General features: G+C 40.1%; 1 protein-coding gene across 4 annotated transcripts; it reads right to left on the bottom strand.

Annotated features, from left to right (window-relative positions):
• Positions 1-170: 170 nt before the first annotated feature.
• LOC135494263 (angiomotin-like) lies at positions 171-25,682 on the bottom strand. 4 transcript variants are annotated; one of them, XM_064782164.1, is made up of 14 exons: positions 25,518-25,682; positions 19,749-19,802; positions 16,057-16,149; positions 14,289-15,042; positions 13,751-13,934; positions 10,842-10,986; positions 10,180-10,296; positions 8,446-8,591; positions 7,739-7,888; positions 7,130-7,317; positions 5,307-5,459; positions 4,750-4,991; positions 4,265-4,335; positions 171-3,956 (listed from the first exon to the last, which is right to left on the bottom strand). In XM_064782164.1, the coding sequence occupies exons 3-14, from the start codon at positions 16,121-16,123 to the stop codon at positions 3,897-3,899; spliced, it is 2,277 nt and encodes a 758-aa protein (XP_064638234.1). In that variant the 5' UTR covers positions 16,124-16,149; positions 19,749-19,802; positions 25,518-25,682; the 3' UTR covers positions 171-3,896. The 4 variants fall into 4 exon arrangements, with proteins under 4 accessions (XP_064638234.1, XP_064638233.1, XP_064638236.1 ...); XM_064782163.1 differs by lacking the exon at positions 19,749-19,802; XM_064782166.1 differs by lacking the exon at positions 19,749-19,802 and having other exon boundaries at positions 5,307-5,441.
• Positions 25,683-25,867: the final 185 nt, after the last annotated feature.

The raw sequence follows: 25,867 nt of genomic DNA, 5'->3' as shown, positions 1-25,867 counted from the left end.
TGTTCTCCAGCCTGATTCCTCATATCCACAGGGAAACCTCCACTGAAGGGAGCGAGACAATTCTATGGGCTTTTGGAGGGAAAGCTGTGCTCCAGTCCAATTCCTCATATCCACAGAACAAAGAGTTTGACATCGTCGTCAAAATAAATACACAAAGAAACAAGTCAAGGTACTTTTCCTCGATGTTAACACTTTATTTTGACATCTTTTAGATCTAATCTTCCAATGACATGCTTCAGACTACAGCATGTCTCATGCCAGGGTCCATCATCATCAAAGTCTATGGACTTTTCAATCTCAAACTGTGTGTCCGTATTTCTAGGACCCCGAGGACTAACTGGACAGGTGAATCATTCCAGTAGCATCACATTTTCTTATGGCAAGACCGAATGAAAAGAATTTGTCAATATTTGAACTTTGAATTCATGTTTTAGTGTGGTTAAAAAAAACATGTGTCTTTATGTCCAGCCAAAGAGTCTTCATTGCACCACATACGTTGGTAACTTCTTCAGAGACAGTTTATTCAATTACTTTCTCATCTTTGTCATTTACAATTACTTCCAAAAGATAAAATGTTCTTTTATTGATATTGAAAGTCCTAGGGGTAATCAACAAGAATGAATAGTCACCCCACTTGCTTGATTCACCGTGCCTTGAGGGATGCGCCTCATATATACATGCGATGCCCAGCCAGTGAGCAGTCAATATACTGTGTCGACAAAATTAAGCCAGCTGAAGGGTGCCTGTACAAAAGGCCTATTCAACATGTATCACTCCTATGTGTAGAAGATTCAGCTCAACTGGCTTAATAGCGCTGACACAGTATGTTACAAGAAGCACACATTCCCCTCATATCAACAGCACATGAATCCAAGCAAGCAAATGGCCGACAAATTTCACATTTACACGCTGTTACAGAGCATGAAATTTTTTCTATCCAAGGTGCATTTATAAACAATTGAAAAACAATTGTGAGGAGGAGTGCAACCAAATGCACCTGGCAAGCACAGTAAACACAGACACCATTACCAAGGATGTGTTAGTTCACATTTTGTCCACCCAATGACAGCACTAGCAGCATCAGTGGGAAAAAAAACGAAATCTGAAAGTTTTTGTGGCATGATATCAAATTCATGCTTAGAAATATCAGTCCAATATTTTAGCACTTTTTTCCGAGATTTTGGCAATTCATTTATCTATCCGGTAATTTTTAAGATTTTTGTTTTTGAATGTGAAATTTGAAGGCCAATATTTCCATTGACTGAAACAATGGCAACAGATCCCGGAAAGGAAATGCGGACTCACAAACCCCTTTGATGGTAAACAACTAAATACCTATGTTCAAGCATGCAGTCTGTAAACATACAGCCATTTCCATAGCAACCAGCTTGTCACCATGGCGACCAGGCCATGGTGCATAGCAACCATTTCCGATTTATATATATTTGTATATATATAGACCAAACTACGGGCAAGAATATATATTAGAGCATAAGAGTACAAGTTACTGCCGTAAAATTCCCCGACCAGGCCTGATCCTTAACTCGCAAATTCACGAGACGGGCGTTATTTCATTTGGGCCCTGATTTCCACCCGTCCGTGAAAAGGCAAGTTTTCAAATACTGTTAGCGACGACTACCGTCGTCATAAACTCTAGCTATTTACACTGAGATTCAAGTTTTAAACAAGTGTGGAGCGTCTACAAAATTGTTCGTTCAAATGCACATGTTTTGGCACAAAAATGACAGCAGTTGATTGCTCTACTTAATTAAAATATTTGCGTATGGATAAATTTATTTTGTTTGCCATTATCCACGACAATTTTGCTTGATTTTAGTCGCTATGGCAACCTTATCTCTGTACGTCTGTGAGCCTGCCGTAACAGAAGTAAGGTACAAGCAGAATTGTTGTTTAATCCAATTAAAAAACATGATTTTGGTCATTGTTATATGCAATGCTAATCATCAGCCACTAGAGATAATTATCAGCCACTTGTGCTGATTATCAGCAACTGAGGCTAATTATCAGCCACTTAATTACAACTAGTATAAAATGCATACAATTTTTGAGCACCAACTTTTTTGTTCATGGAATCACTCTAGAGAATTTGTAAAAAAAACTTTCAACAGTTCTTTTCAATATTACCAGTATTTTAAAAAGTCACCATAAAATACTGCACGGAAAAATGCAGTAAAACTGAGGAAAAATCCTTCACCAACTCACTTCACTTCTTCATTAACAACCCACCAGCCATCTTAAAAAAACATTCAAAAATATTCCGAGAATGTTTCGCGGAAATTGGTCTTGAAAAAGTTTACAAATCGTTTAAAAAACATACAAAATTTAAATCTTTCTTATAAGTACTTCTTCATGATGTTCAACGATCTTTGAAACTTACAAAAATTAGGCACGTCGACCTAATGTTGTCATTTGAGTATTTTATTGCACATGAAAGTTACTCCACTTCGGAGTTTTCCTCCCAAACGTCACGTATGGCACGAAACAACAACCAGTGGAAACGTTCGCTTCCAAATTAATATCCAACCAGATTGACAAGTATTCATTCAGTTCATGAGGTATTGAAATATTTTCGTCAAAAACCACAGACTAGAGTTTCTAGTATTCAACAGAGTTCAAGTATTCAAATAGATTTTCCAATACTGTAATTTCTTGTATTCAGCTTTCCAGTACCGGAAACTAGTGACCGGTATTCAACTGGATTTTCCAGTACTTGAATTTTTGTATTTAACTAGATTGGCCAGTATTGGAATACCCACTTTTCAACTTGATTCTCCAGCATACAATTGAAGTTGAAGTATTCAACTAGGTTATCTAGTTGACAGGAGTACCTCAATCCGATAGAAAGAAATTGAATGTTATCAGAAAGACCTGATCAACCACAGGATCTGAGGTATAGAAACCAAAAACTTGGTAAGTTATATTTTGTTTAAGCACCTCATTTAAAGACAAGAGAGCGCAGAACGAATAAAATTTTACTCCCATCTGGGAGAAAAATTTTATCCGTTTTTGGTTGATCGTGAAGAAATCGAGAGATCAGAAATTGACTTTTTGAAAGCCTTTTCTGTGTCAAGAATAAGCTTGAAAAAAGTCGAAGTTTTAAAAGTTGAAAGAAAACTTTTCAGAAGCAGATTTCTCAAATAAATACGGCAGAAGTAAGCTTAAGAAAAGTTCAGCAAAAGGTGAAAAGGTAGAGAAATCCTGAGCATCCCTTGAAAGACCTTCTGACACCCCTCTTCCTTCACAATGGACTATCCAAAGTACAACTCAGCATAGCCTATTGTGAATTAATAGGGGAGTCAGGTGGGCAAGTATATACATTTTTTGCTGATTTGTTCAGGAAGCGACCGGATTTAGCACCAAAAGTAAGTCGAGTGACAGAAGGCTAATAATGTCACAAAACAAACAAGATGCTAATGATGCAAAACTGTGGATCTGTAACTGACCACTAGAATTTTAGCCTTCTCTAACAGTAGCTAGAGATCCACAAATATTACAAAGCTAGCGTTTATTTCTCAAGAATTATTATTGGTTTCTTCTGCTTTGAGTTGGATGACAATAGTGCCAGTTCTCATTTGTTTAATAGGCCTGGGATGTCTGTACACAGATCTTTACTTATAAGATCTTGAAGAAGCTTTATATGTTCATTGTGGGAATTTTTTCCACCAAAATTAACCAAATCTTGAGAAATATGTGCATACAAAACAGAGATGCTCAGGGTGAAACGAGAAAAATAAAAACATCGAAGATAAATAATTTTCACATAAGTTAAAAGCAAAGTAACAAGACTTTTTGTCAGGAGAATTTTGACATCGTTTCGAAGCTGCCGTTTGGATGATGTCATCATGGTTGTGCGTTAAAAGCCGGGAGTTGATTGGTTAGACCTGCCACAGACAAGTTGATACTTTGTCCGCATCGAATTTCTTCTCGAACAGTAACTGAAAAGCAAGTACATGTAAGGTTAGAATTCAATCCTTCAAAAAGGTGACATGAAACAGAATTTTACAATTGCCTCTAAAATAGTTTAAAATCACATGCCACAATTACTCTCATATAGTCATGCTTCTACTTTGGCCTGATATAAATACTAGTGATCCCATACAGCGTGCGACCTCCTTAGAGACTCAATCACGCTTTGCCTGCATGGGTCATGATGCCACGATAATAGGAATGATACCCCCAATCTGTTGATCAGAAGACCTGCAAATGTCTGACCGTAAAACCAACGAAAGGAAATATTTCTCACCTGTTGCAGCGATACATTATCGTGTGCATGACTAGGTCTGAAATTACGTTTTTCAACTTCACCGGCGCTGTCTGAAATGCAAGGAAAAGGATATTTTAGCAAGGGGTGTTTTCGACCCTTCAAGGTTTTTGAGCCAGGCCTGATTTGATGTCAGTGAAAAGGACCTTCGTAAGTGTGGATAAGAGAAAAGACAAGGTTTCCACTGGGTGACTGGTTTCCTCCTACAATAGAAATTACCCGAATATTGTCTAGTAAAATGATGAACAAAATTCAAGGTTAACCAATACCAAAAATTTGTAAGGCGAGCTTATGCATTTTTGTTAATACTCTCAACTCAATAGGTCACTTGGTTTTATAACTTGTCTGATTAGTTTTTGGACCTAAAATATCAGATTTACATGTGAAGACTTCTAAGACTTTTTCATGTTAGACCACAGAGAGGGCTACACTACTACAGACGTTCAATTCTAAGTCTGATAACTTACTTGATTTTGAGTGCGAGGCAAGACTGACGTCCCTACTGGTCGTCGTGACGTCATTGTGACTGTGGCTGCTGTGACTAGATAACATGGTACTCGTGTTGATCGGCATGGTATACGAGGGGCGGGGCGAGTGAAGGGGAGTGTTGAACATCGTGATTGACGTGTTACTGCTGGAGAAAGAGTGCTTCTGTAGGACTCGAATCATGGCCTCTTTTTCTGCGAGCTGAGCTTGGAGAGACTTTAATCTGGAACGAAGAGTAGAAATGCCATGGTATAGATGGTATATCTGATAGGTATCTTTTTCACAAAATGTAACGTGATGATAATTGGTTATAATATACATGTATTCACCAGAACTTAAAATCAGAAGTTTCTTCTTTCGTGTTGGTTGTTCTTGTGCAAGCATTCGTTACATCTCACCCTGGTTGGGTCGCATCACTCCTTTGACAACTCTGAGTCGACGCCGTCATCGGCAGAAGTTAATTTTTGTGACGCAATACCAAAAATCAAGGGTTACGATGCTAGTTATGATGGTGATGATGTCAAAGACATGAACCCACCTTGTCTCCATCTCAGCGCTCTTGCGTTGGGCCTGGTAGACTTCTTCAATGTGCTTCATCTTCTCTGTGCGGGCCTCAGCGATCAGTCGCTCGCTCTCTGCAGAGTTCTGCTCCAGCGCCGCGATTCTTGCCTCCCTGTAGATATCATTATCACTGCAATTAATATTAACGTATGCGACCTTTCACCCCAAATCCCTCCAATCGGAACTGACTATGTGTTTATGCCAAGGCCACTGAACATGTGTGGTTGTTCTTTAAAGAGTTACGCCAGGCTCCTATCTCGTGTCAGTTAACCTATTTTATAATTTGTTTGTAAAGGTTAGATATTCAAACGACTTTTACGATAACTATAAAGGTATCTTCAATCTGTTTTTATAAACACCAATTGAGACAACAAGTTGCAGAATAATCACCCTAGATTGATAATTAGTATCACATTTGGCAAGTTTATTGAATATTTTGGTAAGTAACAAAGTAAAATGGCATTCATACCTTTACTCGGGAAAGGAATTTAGATAGGCCTAATTTGAGGCAAACATTTTGGATGGCAGAGAATAAAACGGTCAAAAAAGGACCCATATGAGGTTTATTGTGGCCTCTCTGTAACCTGTATATTCAATGCAATAAATCCTTTCCACCAGCTTGTTTTTGGTTTGTTGATATAGAGCAACTCCTACACGCAGTTCGCTTGGTTGGCGATGTTACAATGCTCAGGCCCAGTGATGTGGGCTCCTGCGCAGCCCCTGGCACGAGATGTCCAAGCGACGATCCTGGTGGGAAGGATCTATTGGCCACCACATTAACCTTGCACAGTATACTACGAACTTACAACTGCGTACAAAAATGTGTGTAGAACTTAATTACGTTATGTGCGACTAGGCAGCGTTACGGAAGCATATTTTACGGAGCCTGGTTTAAAGGAAAGGTACGAGATAAGTGCTGGTTTAGCTAGCGCTAGAAACGTGAAATAGAAACAGAAGCGCTGGCTAAGCAAGAACGGAAAGTAAAAGTACCCAGAAAGCGGAAAAAAATAGTGGCCTAAGCGTATACACGTTGTCAGATCTTAGGATCGGACTGGTTGGGGCGGGATTGCCTTGTGTACCAGGACTACCGGTGAATGGTGAGTCCGTTGTGACAACAGAAGACAGGAGCAAAGCTAACAGGCTAAAGCAGCATGCAGAGATTTGAGAAGCAGGGTGGGTTAGAAGAGGATTAGAACAAAGGAAAGTTCATGAATGAGAGTAATTGATTCTGAAGAACGAAACACCATAGGCTGCTTTGCAAGAGCACATGCCATCAAGTTTTATAACGTAAATAGAGCAAATTATCTACAAATAGTCGACATGTCTTTGCACCACTCGCATAACATTTTGACTACTCGATCATTCTATGTAAAGTGATGTTAGCAGAGAGTAAGTTTTATCAGGCAATAAAAAGTGACAGTTGGACATGCAAGAAGGGAGAAGGCTGTGAAGAACTTGCACTAGCTTATACTACAAGATTTAGCTTTTTTAAGCAAGCATCTATGTATAAGGTTGACATATTCTCATGGCCAACTCATTCAAATTGAGAGAATATTGTAAGGAATACCAGTAACCGCATACAGATTATTTGAACAAGAACAGAGAAGCAAGCCTACAGAATTGATGAGTGTGAACATCTTGTGCAATAGGCAAAGAAAATGTACAGACGAGAAGTGAAAAAACTTCTCCAAACCTGTGAATTTTCATATCACTTTTTCTATGCGAATAGAAGCATTTGTGAAATCCGCAAAAAGCACCAATTTTTTCGCAGTTAAAGAGATATCAGTCACCGAACCATACCTTGGCTGGGAGGCCGCATCAAATGCAAGCTGGCGCAGGGCGTTTTCTTCTAAGTATCGCTGTTCCCACGTGATGACGTCGGATTCGAGCGTCAAAATTTTTTCCTCTTTCTCCGATAATAACTGTTTCAGATCGTCCACTGTCAATTCTGCATTTTCTTCCTTTGGAAGTTCACCTGACTTAGATTTCTGAAAAGAGAGGTTCCGTGTTTTTACTGAGAAGAGCCACTGGTTCAGGTCAATTGGTAGAGCTACAAGTCCACAGTTCTTTGACTTGTAGTAAGATGGCGTTTGCTGGCCATGATAGAAAGGCAAGAAATTTGCCGGGTCCAATGCTCAGCGAGTGAGTATGGAGGTTTTTCAGGGGTTCCCTCCATTTCATCCTGGAATCATCTCATGCCTTGTTCATTCAAAGATACGTAAACTTAAGAATCCTTCTCCCAAATTGTCTTCATAATCAAGCAAGCAAAATGTCACACATGAGAGGTAAAATGTCAAATCTCCTGCGTACGCACCATCTTAGCTAAAGGCGGACTCACTCGGCCAATGCTGTGCGAAAATCTCACAATTACAGTGCAAATACAGAAGAAGAAGGAGACAACTTTATTACCTTTTGTGCTCTTAATGTGTGTATTTCGTGGTGTAACTTTGTGGTGAGTTTCTCCTGGAGTTGTTCCCGGTTTCCACAAACGCGTTGTAACGAAGCTAGCGAATTCTGTAGATGCTCCACACGTTCTACATACATGTCTTTCTTGCGGCACTGCAATGGAGAACGAACGTCAGGAATTGTGGCAAAGTGCTTCTTCAAAGCAAATGCAATATCATTGAACTTAATGGATAAAGCATCGAATGTTCAAAGGTGAAACACTTGAAAAAATGATAACCTGTTGCAATTGTCAAACTTTACATCAGTTATTAACCTCAGAAGGAGAGTTTTTTCTTAGGACATGTTTGGACTTAAAATTCTTCAACGAAATACTTAAGCAAATTGCCCTTGTTTTTCATGCAAACAAGATATAAACATTTTACCTTCGTTGAACCTGCTCTATTAGTACTGGACCAAATTAGCAGAGTTACAAATTACAGTACTGGATGGACATACTACGAATGGCCATAATTAGCAAGTGTTTTATACAGTCCAGAGAGTAGGTTAAATCTCAAAATCGAAAAATACACCCTGGCATAATATTGCCCAAAGGTACCATCATGTGAAGGTTTCAGCTATCTAGCCTCAGCGATTACGAAACAAGCTTCGCTAACAGATGACGACGGACGTCACGGGGCTAGACATCTTCAGATAAAGTTTGAAATACCCACCTCATCTTCCAAGCGGACCACATTGGCCTGTGCATTGGTGAGTGCATTGTCAAGAACATCAATATGCGTTCTCTGTTCCTGTAACGTCGAGCGTTGGGCCGATAGTTCGATCTCCAAACGCTCCTTGCCAGACACCAGTTCCTTATCTGCAACGGGAAGAACAAGGTGTCAACAAGCGTACACAAACAAACATGGCCTTTGTTATTTCTTGGTCGCCCGTCCACCGACTATCAAATCCAGAGATTGTGAAATTTGAGACTGGCAACTGACCTCAGGGTACCCACAGTGGGTTTTGAAAGTGAAATGCCTTCAAGTAAGTCGAACACCACCATGCTCTCAGTTTCCAGGCTGACCTGATGAGCACTTGGTACATATTCAGGATTTTAGTTCACAAACTAACAACCAGGAGGCAGTAGTAGGCCCCCATGAAGTAATGTCTAAATAGGAATCTACACTCCATTCTATATGTTCCTGCCCGAGTAAGTCTCCTCTGCTAAGTGCATGGCCTTGCCTAGGTTTCCAACTGAAAGCGGGTTGTTGAGGCACCAGAAAACCATAAAGCCAGTTGCGGCAAAGTTGAAAAGGCGGGCATGCTACATGCAACATATCCCCACCAACTCCTCCTCAAGACAAATTTGAGGGACAAAGCGGCCTCAAAACACCAAGGGTCAAGATGCATCAACAGAGATAGACCTATGAAATATACATTCCAGTCATTTGAAATTACTTCCACTATCTGCATACCCAGAATTAACCCTCGGGGAGGAATTTCAGTGTTCGTGTTATCACAGGTGATTGAGGATGTTTCAAGTTTCAATATCACCTGTTCTTGATACAGATAACTATTGCATTCACATGTGCACGCATGTGTTGTGGCTAATCACCTTGAGGTGAAATCGACATTCTTTTTTCATTTCAACTTGAGAAGGTAATACTAATTAGTGCATACAGAGTTTGAATGCATTTGCAAATGTGCTCATCTTCGATTGAACTCATCCAACTCTTATTTCACCATGAGGAGATAAATGTTGCATGTACATATTGTACACAAGGAGTTTTGAATGTTTTGAAAAATTTACTCAACCAAACATGAAATCAACATATCTTTTTTGATTTCAACTTGGTAAGAATCAGCAGGACTTTTGGACACAAAACCATGCAATAATACACAGGTATTTCTCGTAAACTTAGTGTGAAATTGACACGAGATGGTTTGCATTCAGTTGCTGTAGGTCTTCCAAGATCATACAACATTCCTAGATAATTTGCACCAAGAGGAAATTCCATGACGGGAATAGATTCTTTGAAGTCATTAGTTTGAACATGAATGCCCGAGTCAATTATGTATTTTTCTGAGTACATGAGACATCATGTAGTGGAGTTGTAGTCAGGGAATAGCAAGAGTGAGATCATCATAGCTAAGAATCCCATTATAGAAACTGCTTCTTTGAAGGCATCAACTTCCCATAAGCAGGGGGAGCCTTACAGTCTCGTGGTTAACACTGCTGGCCACCACGCAAGAGGTGCTGCGATTGATCCCGGGGAGAACCCAGGATTCGCATTCTGGATGAACCCACATGGATTTGAAATTCCTGGCTCTTCACACTCCTTTGAATGAGACTTTAAATCGGGGTTCCCAGTATCTGGTGTCTATACCAGGGCAAGTAAAGGATCCACCAAGTTTGAAACATGAGTAGATTGTGTGGACTCCCCCCTCCTTGAGGAATAACTTACTTTGTGCAATAAGTTTAGCTATAATGGCATCTTTTTTCGAGACTTCTTTTCTCAGGTCCGAGTCCTTTAGGCTACCATTACAAGTCATAGGCTGTGAGAGGGCTTTTTCAAGCTGGTCTGTAACACAAAAGAAATGGATACAGATAAATTCATTTTTCAAACTGCATCAGCCACAGCGGAGCAGTGGACGACAATGCTGAAGAGTGTTTCTTTTATCTGAACTGGCAAATGATATTCAAAAGTGTTGCCACCTATAGTATTTGGATCAAACTAAAGTTCCAAGGTTTTGCTTTGCTTGTTTAGAGAGGCTGCCACCAAGTGCTGATGAATTTCTTGGTTACACCCGAGAACACCCTACAGGAACAACGTAACCTAAGTGCTGGGCTGGCAATTTCTGGAGATACTCCTTAGAATTTTTTTTTTATCTGAACTGGCAAATGATATACAAAAGGGCTGCCACCTATAGTATTTGGATCAAACTAAAAATCCAAGGTTTTGTTTTGTTTGTTTAGAGAGGCTGCCACCAAGCGCTGATGAATTTCTTGGTTACACCCCAGAACCCTACAGGAACAAGGTAACTTAGTGCTGGGCCGGCAATTTCTGGAGATACTCCTTAGACTTTTGCCGATCATCTTACTCAGCCATCAACCTCACCCCCTTACCTTTAAGATCTTTGTTCACATCCTTCAGCTTTTTACACTCGTTTTCTAGTTTCAATCTCATGGTGGCTTCCAAGGACTCGCGTTTCTTCGACGACCTGACTAGCGATTCGTGGGACTCATGAACTTTCTGGATTTCTAACTCAAACTGAAAGAACAAGTTGTGTAAAATCATTTATCTCAGACAAATTTACTTGTCATAATTTATCTATGTTGACAGCACGAAACTGAAAGCGACTTCCGGAAACTGAAAGCAAAAGGTTAGGGTCATTCAGCGCCCCGCAGACAGACAATCTTTATTGCAGCAACCTGCTGCTGTCCAAGTGTAACCACTAGGCTATGGGGCTCCTCAGGTCAGCCTCTCATTTGGAATGAACTATAGACATAACCATCACATAATAGTGAAACAATGTCTGTGACTTATTTCTTGGTACTATTTGATAGTATACACAAGAATAAGTGGCGACGTGATGACCATGATGTAGACCAATATATGCTACTAATGGGAAATAAACATGATTAATGCGGGAATTTCTGATGGCTATTCACTTTATACAGACACTAAAGGTCAGGTCAACCATGGTAGGCATAGCACAGTGGAACCTCCCATAGTGGACACCTCTCTAATAAGGACACCCTCTCTAATAAGGACACCCTCTCTAATAAGGACACCCTCTCTAATAAGGATACTAGCTTTGGTCCCAAATTGATTGTTTTCATTCGATTCGACCTCTTAGATCAGGACACCTCTTTATTAAGGACATTACTTGTCAGTCCAGTCCGGTGGATGTTCTGAATACAGAGGTTTTACTGTATGTAATGATAAAGTGATTGCATAGCTAACTTTTTGTGCTGTGCCTATTGTCTCATATGCTATAACGACCATGTCCATGTTTTACAGTTACATATGCACTACAAGTGCAATTACAATTATGAATATTGGTTAATGCCAATTTGTATTTGTGTCACTCACCATAGCAAAACATTTAAAAGAGCAATAATTACATAAATTTGGGACAAATTTATAGCAAAATATGCAGGCCTAAATATACAAAAAGTCATTATGAACCATTTGCACAGCATGATAACAAGCATATTGTTGTTGACATGAAAGATTATTTCTACTGGCTACTGACTGGTGAAGGGGGTGGGGTGGACTTGTATCTATTTCATCTTAAAGGATCACTATAAACAGGAGCAAGATGGGCCAGATTATAATACACAAAATGGCCTATAGGTTTTTTTATTATCAGGGGTTAACATGCAGTCCTTTTTCTCAAGGGTTAACATGAAATGTACAAGTGCCAGTGTATATATACACACTGTAGCAGTTACAAATCAATCTAGGTCAGCCTCCCCATCCTGTGGTGCTCACACTTATTCAGTATGCCTGGAATTTGAGCTTTGGACATTATACTCTGTTCGCAACTCCAGTGCTCACCTGGACGAACATTCTCCTCAAATGTAGCCATGACACGGAAATAAGAGTTCGAACTAAGACGAAGGTTGTGTTCATTTCACCACAGTTTGCCCGAATCCATTGTACATTTCACATAAATTTCTGCACAGGGATGGCCATTGGGTTTTTCTTCTCAGGTGTACCCTGCATTCCACAATCCAGACAGGATTCTGCCTGGGTATTGAATGATACACAAATAGAAATTCATCACTGTACGTCAATTTTCAAATTTTTGAGCAAACACAGTAGGCCTTTAAGATAAGATGACATTGGATAAATACGCAATTGCTGCATCATGCAACAGAAGACTGAATGATTCAATAGGTCAAGTACATAATAATATTGGCAAAGCCAGAAGGTTCCATGCCTCCATAAAGTAAGGACACATGAGACAATACCACCATTGAATATTCATAGGTTGGAGGGTCGAGGCCTATCAATTAGACGAGTGCATGTTTTTAACTCTCAAGTACATATTTGGAGAGGTATTGAAAAAATATTTGCTGTGGCAAGTCTACAGATATAGAGAAATTATTTAATGAAAAAATCAATTTCGAATTTTGCTAATTTGGTAATAGGGGGCGTATTTTGAGATTTTTTTGGCCAGTTGGCTGAAAAGAGTGGAAATATCAATGTCTGTCCAATTTGTCGATTACCAAAAAATTTCCGTGGTCAACTACCAGTTTACTTCTCACCATTTACTTGCCCGACTGTCCGGAATATCATATCAAAATTTCAGGTTCACAACCCCACGCAGTATTTGATGCGTCGCGGTCAAACATTGACAATTGAACTGCTAAAAGGCTTAAAAAATCAATGGTGGTCTTGCCTCACACAGTGATTGTGGCCACTTCTATCAAACTTCACCTCTGTAATCAGGAAACCTCCCTATGAAGGACAGCATTTGTCAGTCCAAAGGATGTCCCCAATAGAGAGGTTCTACAGTACTTGTTGATCAGTGATATCAGTGACACTTCTGAGTGATTTATACTGATTAGATAGCATAGACGATACAAATAATTTGTTGCTTTAAAATTTCATCAAATCAATGTCACGAAATAAATCAGCAAGTCAAGTGAAGATAAGCTTCCATGATAAAGAGTAAGAGTGGTCCAATTTTTCAAATAATCGTCACCAAAAGTGAAACAGTTTATCAATATCTGAAGTTTTAAAGAGGGATCTGTAAGGTCAAGAGTACTTTACATTCCGCAGCGAAGGAGTGCGGAATTTAGACAATGCTGTTGACTATTCGAAGGTGAAGAGGAAACAAATCTATCTAGATCTAGGTGTTGATTGGGACATGATACTTGATAACGTTTTGCAATCACTGTTAACCCTTCCCGGCCCAGGATCAGCAGCTTAAGACTATTCCTACTTCTTCAAATTTTGCTACAATAGCTCTTGAGAGCGATGGCATAACTTGAACAGGAAGAGATATGCACTCTCAACGTACCTTTTGTAACTTTGAGACTTTCTTATAATATCCGTCCAGTTCTTCCCGTAGGGCTGTGTTCTCTTCTGATAATCGCTCCACAAGTTGTGATGCCCTTGCGGCTACGAGGGCGTGGTCAATATCGGAGGGAGGCTTCTTACTTATTGTACTTGTCGTACTGGTTGTACCCGAACTTGTAAACGTTCTGGAAATGGAGGGAAAGATGAAACGAAGACGCGGATTCTGGATACAAACCGTCGCAATCTCGCTAAAGAAGCAGGGTTTTTGTTCTTGATGTCAGAAGAATATTGGCACTGAGACACTTTCCCCAATTAGTAGATAAGTACAGTGGAACCTCTGTTAGCGGATACCTCTCTATTAAGGACAACCTCTCTATTAAGGACACTAGTTTTGGTCCCAAATTGGTTGTTTCCATTCAATTTGACCTCTCTAATCAGGACACCTCTCTATTAAGGACAGCACTTGTCAGTCCCGAGGGTGTCCTTAATAGAGAGGTTCTACTGTAGATGACTTAACTCTTCGGATACAATAAACTCACCCTTTTAATAGTTGCAACTCCTTGTCATCAAAACTTGTATCCGCCTCACTTTGTCCGATGTTGACCAGTTTGATAGCTTGACCTTCCGTGACTCGCGTTAAATCTGGCTGAGACCGTGTTGAAGACGTGGATGAATTCTGGCTCTTTTCCCCACTCAAGAGTTCGTACGACCGGTGCAACCGGTCCACTTGTTCCGCCGTTAATTGTTTATGACCGGGATATTCCGGTGGTGGCGGTAAATATGAGAAATCCGGCGCGCCGGTAACACATGACGACGTTAATCCCGCTACCGTGCAGTTACCGAAACCGTTCGTAATGTACGGCTGATCATTCTGATAGTTCGGCTGCGCGAGATTCTGATTCTGTTGTTGAGTTTGATTTTTTTCTACGCACTTGTAGAGATGAGCAAGTTTCTGACTAGCGTATAACGACGATGTATCCTGAAATTGATACGGACGCACCGGAGTCGGTGAGTTTTGGTGGTTGTTTAACACGTACGATTTCATGACATTAGGTTGCTGCATACTGCCCGTGACGTAAAATGTTCCCGAATTTGTCGATTTGACTTCGACGGCAGGCATACCCAAACGCGCCAGGATACTATTGCTATCCAGCTCTACATATTCTAACTGATGCGTTATCTGATCTGTTTCTTCGCCCTGGGGGTCTTGACGTGCTTGTAGACTTAGGTTTTCAGTCGAGGACATGGACACATCAGTGCTCGTTTCACTACCAGAGTAGCTCTGCCGAAAACCTGAAAGCGACAAGAGGAAATTGTCAATATGAGCTCATCGAAACAAGAGACCCAAGGGCCTGGCGCTCTGCTGAAATGGACAGCCTAGAATTTGCGAACTGCTTTGTCTGGACAGATGAGGAGACATAAAATTGGAAAGACAGACAAGAATTTAGCACTGTGTTGTAGATAAATAGGTATTCAAGCACATTTCACATTTTTCCAACAAGGCCAGATTAGCTATCTCCTCTCTCATGACCTCAGTGAGCTCAAAGGATACAAACTTGATATTTTTAATCCGAAACAGCCTGGGAAAGCCTTGAGAAAAAGTACTCGAGTAAGAAATCGTTGAAAGAAATATCGACAAGAGATTGCTTTGGAATTTTATTGTGAATTGGACACCTAAGATTTATTCACAACACGTGCTAATTTCACACAGACAGGAATTTGGCGTCATAAATTTGAAACTCAATGCTACAATACAAAGATTCCATGGTAGGAATTTTCCGAAGATGGACACAGTAAACTCAAGGTAGGAGATGGTTTCAAGGTCGAAAAACGTATCAATCTGGCCAACCTGACTTCCACAGTTAAGTCCCCCTTTAAACTTCGGACAAAATCTAATGTCGGCAAGTTGATCTCACATCACATTTTCTTGGTCATGCAAAACAGCTTCGTTTCCCCGTTAGAAATGTGACCTCAGCTAAGCACGCTGGAAATGCACTTATAGGTCAAGGTCATGACATCTAAGCGGAAACTGTTGTCAACATGACAAAAACCAGGACAATGGTTTCAACAGAAAAACACTGTAAAGTGCAGGATGCCCTGAATTTATAGGCCATTTGACATAATTTGAAATAAAATTTCTTGACAATGTCAACTTTTTTGCCATTTTGCAATGACTTATTTAAACTAAAGCAGTGTGACAACAGTAGGCCTTTACCCAGAATCCCCCTTGGACTAAATAGCTTCGCTCCGTTGGGTGGTGGTGGAGGTAGGGTGGGGTTTGGGGGAGCTGACCCCTGATGTTCTTACCTGGTTGGTATAGTTGCTGCTGTTTGAGGTGTCCAGGATAAGGTGGGGGGTCCCTGTTGTATTGCATCTTTATGCATTTTAATGTTCAGTTTCCTGAAAAGAGAAAAGATTTCAAACATAAATTTCTTGATATCTTTGTTGGAATTTTACCAAACCTTGAAAACATGGCATAAGAAAAGAGTCCTGGAAAAGGAAACTCCCCCAGATGGATAAAATGCATCAAAATATACACAGACAAAACTGATGTTCTGAAAACTTAAGAATAACATGGGGGAGGGGAGTAATGCAAATTGCTGATGCTCATCGCATTTCTGGAATTCTTTTGAGGGGCAGAAGGGTTACAACAAGTATCAATAGGAGATAAACTTCAATCATTGAAATCCGTTTTTAAAATTGGCCTGCAGTGCTATCTGCCATTCCTCACATTCCCCATGACTAAGGATTGATAACTCCCTCTCTCAGGTATGCCATATTGCAGGTGCTTTCTGTTTCGATGCCAACCTTGAACCTTGGTTGAGTTGCAAGAATGCCAGCCCCTAAAGATCCAATGTCATTCGAAGATAAAGAGGATAACATTTTTTCAGCTGTGGATGCAGCATTCAATACTGAACTGCTTTTTTGTCCCAGAGCACACACTGATGGAGAAGAAGAAATGAAAGAATAGAAGGAAAACCTTAGCAAACATATCCTCTTTTGAACTTCACACAGCCCACAACTATTCCACAAGAATGCTCATAGACTCACTAAATATCGATTTCAAAGAATTGCCCAAGCATCGATCTTCTCAGAACGCATACATGGAAGGGAGTGGAAAGGATGCACGCACACAGCTGACATACCCAAGAGATGACGAATTCTACCACAAAGCACACAAACGACACTGCAAAATGTGATAATACCATGGTGACACAAACAACTGGTTGGAATGCGGAGGTCAATCGATGCTTTGTGGTCTAAACAATGGCGAGCATTTTTTAAAACAATATTTCATTGTCCTGCTCTCTTCAGATTCTTTATTGAGTGACTGATACGAACTGGGCTGGGTCCCTGCAATGTTCTCCTCTTGTTGTATGTCTGGGGAAGGAGGTGAGGACCAAGCGAAAACCCACGAGTGATGCCATCAACACCGAGGAGACACTGGCAAACCTTGCACCACGGGAACAAAATCAGCACCTTGGAATGTTGAGGGCAACTGATGCTTTCCTTTGTGCTCTAAACAACTGGATGCTGGAAATCTCCCAAAGAAATGCGATGAAGAACATTTGAAGGACAAAAACAACAGAATAAACCCTGTCACAACAAGAGTTGCTGTTGCAACCCGATGGAATGCAGCGGTCCAGATGCTGTGACAAAGGGGACTTAGAGAAGGCTTTGTTCAGCCAACCAGCGTCAATATGCCAGCAAATTCCAAGTTAATATTTAATATCGCCAGGCAGTGGCAAATCAAACAGACAATGAATGTTGTCTGGGAGAAAACAATGAAAGCTTATTTCGTGTCATGTGTGCTGCACACACAAGGCAAGCAAATAACCCACCAAATAGAAAATAACTCTGACATTCTGAAACAAGATTCTTGAGGAATAAACCGCTCTTCTGAGGATTTTGAAACAACACCACGGGCTGTTGGTGTGGTGTGGAGGGCCTGTCACCTCTGTGGTCCCAGGTTCGATTCCAGACATACTCATGAGAGAGGGCGACTCCTCCCTTAGGGGCTTTGCCTTGGTTTCCTCTACTTTACTTTACAAATTGCCCAATATTGTTTACAGAGCCGCTCAGATCTAAACCCAATATTTGAAAAAAATCGCCACCACTATCGAGAGAAGTTGGAACAAAATTTCCAAATTTTGTGTCCGGTTTGCAAATCACACGCTGGATTTTGCTATAGAAGGTACTCAGGTGGCTGTGCGCAAAAACAAATACAAAATCTGGATATTTTGTTCCAAAGTCATCAAACTCAAAGGAGCATTCAAATGGCAAATTAAGATATATTACCATTGTTGGAAAGTCTGTCATTTACATCCAGATGAACAATTCCAGTGACAAACCAGTGAAATTTGTTATATATCCACTTCTCAAAGACAACACACAAAGAACTTGTTCATTCACCAACGAAAAATACCAAAATGACAAAAAACAGTGACACAAAATAAGTCGAAGGTTTTGAAGTATGGCGCACACAATAGGTTTTTACAAATTACATAGGCCTACTTGTACTGATAACAGGCCTATTGTGTGTTCGAAAAATCATAGCCAATTATATCACGAAATAGCATGGAACTGTTTTATGACGTATTTGGACATTTCTGTGGGTATGTTCCAATTAGAAATATCCGATAGCTTCCAAGGCCAATTTAAGGTAGATTCTGCATCAAATGGTGTAAACTTCTTGACTGTGATATATGCTTTCCTTGTCAGAGACAAGCATGACTGAGAAGTGTCACCCCGCATTTAGCCAATATGCCAAAATGTTTGGTATTTTTACCATTGTCCAAAAAAACCCATTCAGTGTCCGCACATTTTCGTCCCTTAAATAAGTAGCATATTTAGTAGGCCTATACTTATTGCATTTTTTGCCAAATAATTCGTGGTCATATTCGGTAACATGCCTTTTCAACGTGACCTGATTCACATAGGCCTAGCACAGTCCCATAGGGTTACAATGGACTTACAGATTTTTACATTCCGATTCATAATAAAGGGAAAGCTAAGAAGCTAATCGGGCCTACTTTGCCTGCTGAGTCCATGTAGATATTTGGGAAAAAATGCCGAGATGGTATATGTATAGTATTATAAACAAAGCAAATTTAAATACAAGTTCAAAGTGCAAAGTGAATAATACCTACTCTCACTCCTCCTCCTTTAATTTTATCCTTAATTATACCAATTCCTCCTTTAAATTTTCTAATCATAAGCTAGACAAAAACCAAAGATGGAAATTTAGTGATTTTGCCCATGAAATTTATCTCAATTACCAATTTAACAGCAGTTATCCCCTGGAATTTATTTCTGGACTACTCACTGATAAGCCAGTTTGATGTGTCATTAATTGCACTTGAACGCCTAATGATATTTTCTTCATTAAAATTCAAAGTTCCCATACCTCAACATTCCCAACGAACATTTACGAGTCCAAATAAGGCCACCGGTATTTAAAAGGATGTGATTAAGTCATCAGAGTTTGATTGCATTTGCATTGTTTTAGGGCTACTGGGCTTTGACGTTGTGTCACTAGCCTAAATTCCAGAACAAATTGCCCAGGTTCACGGTCAGAATGTATCGTCGATTGTCGTTTTGATGGTTCAGGTTTTTTCCAGAAATTGGCCTTTCGTTTTTTCATTCGGCTTGTTACCGCATTGTCATTGACACAAGGGGCGGTCGTAATGAGAATACAATGGCTATCGCCCACACACTCCACTCAGAGCTGATGACGTTTTTTTTCAGGACATGTACAAGAATGCAATCCATGTGTCATCCTTGCACACAAGGGTCATTCACATGCTCCTCCACCTTGCATCGTATTCAGGTCGTCAGCAACGAAACACTTGGCTTTAAGAAATGCATCCTCTTCCTCATCCCGCATCAACTTCCCGACAAAATCCTTATTCGTCAGTCACAAGCCAATAGCAACAAAAGAAAGATAGGACAAAGGAATCGGCAAAACTAAGCAGAAATGAAGAAAAAATAAAACTTACAGAGTTTCGTTTATTACCTCCTGGGCCGATTGTTGCCGGTTTATTCAACAGTCGCTACAGAAAATGTAAGAAATATTTCCGATGAAATGCGAGGAGAAACGTCAGCCTAAGGCGTTCGCATACCACCCCCAATACTTTTGGCGTTCTTGGCTGAACGGAGAATATTTTTCCTGTTACATAAACAAATGAAATATGCTTAGGTAACCTTGTCCAAAGGAATTTTTTCCACACATGTTTTATATTGTGTTACATGTAATATCACTCTTGGGGCAAGGTTAGGAGAATGTGGCACTTGCTTGAAATCTGAGGAGAATATCTGAAATTCATGTCAACCTCGTTGAGTGCATTCTAATTAGGCCTACAGGGAACAAAAGTACAAAGTGGGGGCCAAAGGTCAACATTAATTTCCTTTTTTTATACCAGCGGGGGATTTTCAATACTGAAGCATAACCTCAGCATCTTCTTCAGCGTTCGCTCTGCACTAGGAGGATTTAATCTCCAGGGAGTATTCCTCCCCCTAAGTTGGATGAGCGTTTTTACATGCCACTACGGTTAGGTACCAATTGCCTTTTATATACAATTGGCTTTGTAATCACGAGACTTGTATGTCAAGATGATAGTAGTGCAGCTCATATCAAATGACTTTCAACCTGTCACTTATGGGTTATTGACACAGAATGATGATGTTGCCAATTTCAATTATCTGTCATCAAAATAGAGCTCAATTGTTTTCAAATAATCATTCTTCCCCAGGTGAACATTTTGGTGTTATACTGTATATTTTACATGGAATATTGGCTTCAATCGATTCCATAATTAAAACAGAGCAATTACTGGTCTGACAAATACCGATGATCTTTACATCACTCATCGCAGCAGCAATAATTGTCACAGAGATAAAAATCTCTTGTTTACCAACCAGAATTTCCCAACAAAGGTAAAGCACTCATCAATGCATCCCCTCCACATTCCACAAGAGCATAAACAACATATCATAAATATTTTGCAGACAAATGTAGTTGAACCCTTTGTATACGCACTCTCAGGGGGCCAGCTACATTCTAGAGATTCCATCATGTACACCATCGAACACTTCGTTGGAGTCAATATCATGTTGTGGTCCTTGGGCAAGACACTACACACCATTCTGAAGAAAGTACACCACTATTATAGGCCCCAATGCATTCCTCATGGAGTCATGACATAGCAGTTAGGTGCACTTCAATCAATTACAAAAGTGAACCTCAAAGCACTGCTGGTGTCTGCCTCAGTGGCACAATTTCAAGTCGATTTCAAATCTCAAAATCTGTGTATAATCAGTCCTTGGGCAAACAGCTTTTCCAACAAATGACATTAGAATTCTACTTCTGAGATGACCCCAAAATATAACCTTAAGTGCAATACAGAACCAAATTGTATTTCTGCATTCCTGCCTGCCAGTTTCTGCGTAATGGCTTCTCCACCTTCCTGCCATTCTCAGTTACAGAACATCTTTGTATTGTTTCATTTTTTCATCTCAAGGTAAACACGTTCCACCTAAATACCTTTACACGACTGCGGAATGGCAACAGCACATCACGCTATAGATCACAAAGCGCCCCACAAACTAGCAATTTCTGTAACCGCAACCAGCGATAATGCAACAAATTAAGGCTGTTGGCTCTGCAATAGCTTTAGAACAACTACGGTACTCTAGATTGATGGCTCTGCAGTAGCTTTAGAACAACTACGGTATTTTCAGTTGCCCGAATGTTTTGGCTGCTGCTCGAGATCAGATTCACCTCATCCTAGTACCATATATTTATGGCCAGATGGCACCACTAGCAGACACCTGTAGAGTGGCCAAGATCTGGTGGAGTAAGCACAGTGTTACCCAGAATGCAATTGGTTTGGCATGATTCATCGCGATGAACGAGAAAGCAAGCGATGCTTGAATCGATCAGGTTCTAAATACACTATCATCAACAACACAAAAAGAGTTCGCAATCGCCGCGGCCAACTGTTGGAGACGTTTGGTTATTGATAGAGGTTTCAGCTAGCTCCACGAACTTTGCCATCAGACCTGTTGGTTTTTTATATCTCATTCGCACGACGAAACGATGTTGGGTTGGGTCTGTGAGGCGTGTTGCTCAAGCATACAGTCAAGAACATGAAGGACACTAACATTGTTACCAGCAGTGTATGAGTGACTGTCTTTGACCAGGGAGAGAAGTCCAACTCCACTGGGATGGTGCATGGTCCTTCAGCTGCCCTGGCATAAGCGCCAGCATCCCTCCCCACTATGACCAAGGTGATCTTCACCAAACAGAATTAGAAATTTTGTGTTGATGTTCAGAATTCATTTACTTGGCCCTGTCTGGATGAGTCATCCATTCTGTTTAGCCTGCGCTTTAAACAGGTAATGTCACAGGCGAAATCTCAAGTACATCTCTGTACAGTAATGCACACAATATTTTTATCAGTTTGGCCAGAATTAGTCTCTCTTCTTGGCAATGTATTTTGAAAACCATTTCTTAAAAGTTTACCTTTCTTGCACCTGCAGTTCATATTGTTGGTTTCAAGTTGTGAGCGAAAATATTTTGTCTTTGAATTCAAAGAGGGTCTTCTAAAAGTTAAAGCCTGCCCTCGACTTGCTCAAGGCATCAGTGAAAAAAGGATATGCATCAACGCCTTAAAGAAAAAAGAACATGAGTAGCTAGCAATACCAAAATCAGAAACTCACTGGCTGAAAAAATACATGAAATAATGACCTAGAGTGTGGGTGGCCAAGCACAGGTTCATTTCAGTAAAAATCTTCAAAGCAAAAGTTTCATTCAAACCATGAAATAAACTTTTTCTTTTGTGCAAAAATATTTTTTAACAAGTCAACGTTAGCATTAATAGAAAATTACTTAAGTCGTTAGAAAATAACTTACCGCAAGGCAACGCAACAATGGGCAACATGAATATTGAATTGAAGAATCAAAGAAATACCAAAATTTAAATCACGAGCATTAAATTTCTGCCACATTGGAAATAGATCCTCTATAGCTCCCATCGCATTCAAGTTGTCAACTGATGTGTGACATTATGGGACAGATCATCATATTTCAAATCTCCAATTTTGATAGTTCGCTTCCCAGTATGATACATCGCAGGGGCGGTCATCCGCTTGCCCGACTCATTTGCATCAAAATGACGCAGGAATGTCATCTCGTGGTGAGCTGGTGTTGTAAAGCGAGAAGTGTCAAGCCCAGGTCATTTCTGTCTGACAATGGATAGATTTGATTTTAAACTGCTCGGATTGAGTTTTATTTTGACAATGCCAAACAAACTAGGATATTGATGGGTATAACTTAAACTAGCTGTACTCAATCAAACACGAGGCAATGGATGCCTCATCAGACCCATATCTTCATGTCTGACACACAAGTAACTTGCCACGATCGGAATTGTGGAAAACTTAAAACTAAGGTAGAATTTTTAATGATAAAAAAAGAGATTTTTATATTTTCATACTAATCTGAAATCACACAGGGCTGTCCAACTAAGCATTGGTTCGAGTTGATAAAAATTTGGGGCCCTTTTTAAACAAATTTTTATTGGTTTGATTCCTGAAACCTGTTACCATGCAGTCATCCACCAAGAGGCGTACTTGTAAAAGGATAGCAATCTGAGGACGCATGAAAGGCCTGGATGTGACATGTCTTCAGTGGGGTGATTGTGACAAAAATGGATCTTCAAAGACATTGACATGCCTGTTCTGTGCTGTGCTGTGTTTGAGCCGCAAAGACAACAATTCAAGACACGGGCACAGCAAAGGGTTAATATCATAACCGACTAATCCCTCTCATTATGCTGAACAATCAGCTCCGAAATATTCCAAATATGTTGTCCCAGTCATAGAATCAGAAGGCAGGATTATATCAGAACAATCATGTTTTTGTTTGGCTCAGTCATGCGTGCAATATTTGTAAGTTTGTGCCCTTTGAATGGGTCATTATCACCGAGTAATAAATGCATTAGAAATGAAGGTATTCTGACTTGAGGCCAGGATTGTGCTAGGACAGAGGGCCGCATTCCTGAGACCAACGTTTCATTGTTGTACCCCTAGAAACCCATGAGACCCATCTGTCCTAGCTCCTTCACTTGACCTCTCCCACAGTTCAAACAACCCTTTATCCCTCAAACAAACTAAATCATTATTGGAGCTTTCATTTTACTAGTTCGTTACTGATGCAGCACTTCCCCTTGCACTCATCTGAGATTTTTAAAGCGTGCACAGTCAAGGTGACTTTACGAGCAATGGATGCCTCATCAGACCCATATCTTCATGTCTGACACACAAGTAACTTGCCAAGATCGAAATTGTGGAAAACTTAAATTTGATTTGGCAGTTCTTTTTGTTGCTGATTTGTCTCAAATCCGATAATGCTTGTATCGAAATGCAAATCAGATTTGAGATTAAAGGACAAAGAAAAGTAACAGAATGGAATTTTAAGCTGCATTATAAAATGAGACTCTCCCAGTTATGATTTATAAAATTGAAAATTTTAAAATGTTAAGCCGAAAAATAAAATCAAGATGAAAATTCATGGGAAAATGAGTCAAAAATTCTGAACAACGCTGAGGTTCTTCATTCATGTTCCAACTGGTTTATGACTGTGTACAAGCACTAGGCTTTTTCTCGCTTCATGTTGTCCTGAGAATTTGACAAATTTTAAGGACAGCAATTTCCTACAAATGGCTGAACTTTGAGTGTAATTTTAAGTAATCAAACCTCCCACTCTAGACTAGTCTGGCTACATGTAGGGGTTCAGCAGGTAAGTATTTAGTGGATGAGAGTTTTTAACTTTTTGAAAACTGAAATAAGGATTTTGAAACCACAATTACTGAAAGTTTCCTTTCCTTTAAGACATTAGGCGCCACCTATTAACATCTATTTGGGATAACTGGTTACAAAAGGAAAACAACCATCCACCATCTTTCAAATATTTTCGAGAAACTATAGTTGATGAGTCAGACATGGTAGAACTGGCCTGGAGCCAGCATCCAGGTAGTTGCTACCGTGTATTAACCTATGCTATCTCCCTCAGAAGTAAACAGGTAGTAAAAACAAGCCAGCGTAAATTTCAATTCTGCGCAATCTTCAAAACAGCACTTTGCCAAAGAGACAATGCTCTTGTTCGATTTATGTATTTAGATGTAGATTTCAGCATGAATAATCCGAAGACCTCCATGGTTCCAGTGGAGTTCCACTGGAGTTCCAGTGGAATTGGTATCAGTGAAGAGCTGGAACCAAGCAATAGCAAGCAACCAGTGGAAATCATGTCTTGTCAGAGGTGTTCAAAATCTCTGCGTCTTTTGTTTCTATCGCCATGCTGGCCGGCATCAAACAATAGCCCAGACTTTCCTCAACAGGGACTAAATTTACTTTCACACCAGTTGCCAAAAACTTACTCATAAGCACAAAATCTTCTGGGAAAATGTATCAAATACAAAATTAACGCCTAAATATGGCATGACACACCACACAATGAAGTCCCTAAAAGGCAATGTGTCATACAATTTCATTGAAACATATTTAGGCAAAGGCCCAATTCTGGGCCATAACGCCTATGATGATGATGATGATGATGATGATTTATTACATCTGGGTCAAAAGCTAACAATGTTATGGCTCTACAATGTATTTGCATACGGGACAGTACAGAATGTACACAATGTGTACAGAAGCATAAATGATAACATGTGTACTTAGAAAGTTGGTAAACAAAACGAAAAACTCACCGAATTTAGCCTTTGTTGCAAGAGTTATCCGAATTGGTTTCTTGTGGGGAAGGTTCTTTTTAAGGGGGTATTGTCTTCTAGCCAGATTTAACGCCGGTTTGCCCAAAAACTATACTTTTCCCTACGCCGAGTCCCTCTCACAGCACTTCACGGCCGCATAAACTATTTCAGGAATTTCCCATCGATGACGTCACTTCTGCGGAATCACCTGCGGCAGTTCTACAAATTGTTTCGAGATGGCAGCACCGGACAATGGTTCCTGGTCCTTGTCCTTATCACAACCCCTTGTCACAACCCAAGAAGACACCTTGGTTTCTGCAATAGGTTAACTGGACTGAGAGACTTTTGTC

Source organism: Lineus longissimus, chromosome 10 (genome assembly GCF_910592395.1).
Source record: "Lineus longissimus chromosome 10, tnLinLong1.2, whole genome shotgun sequence".
NCBI classification, from domain to species: Eukaryota; Metazoa; Nemertea; class Pilidiophora; order Heteronemertea; family Lineidae; genus Lineus; species Lineus longissimus.
Note: the sequence above shows the minus strand (reverse complement) of the source record. Positions and strands in the feature narration are given on the sequence as shown.

Coding starts and splice junctions, on each gene's coding strand:
- LOC135494263 (XM_064782164.1), bottom strand. CDS start 16,123: ATGCAATACAACAGGGACCCCCCACCTTATCCTGGACACCTCAAACAG. Junction 10,297..10,841: donor TGTGAACAAAGATCTTAAAG/GTAAGGGGGTGA, acceptor TTTGTGTTACAG/ACCAGCTTGAAAAAGCCCTC. Junction 7,318..7,738: donor ACACATTAAGAGCACAAAAG/GTAATAAAGTTG, acceptor CTCTCTTTTCAG/AAATCTAAGTCAGGTGAACT.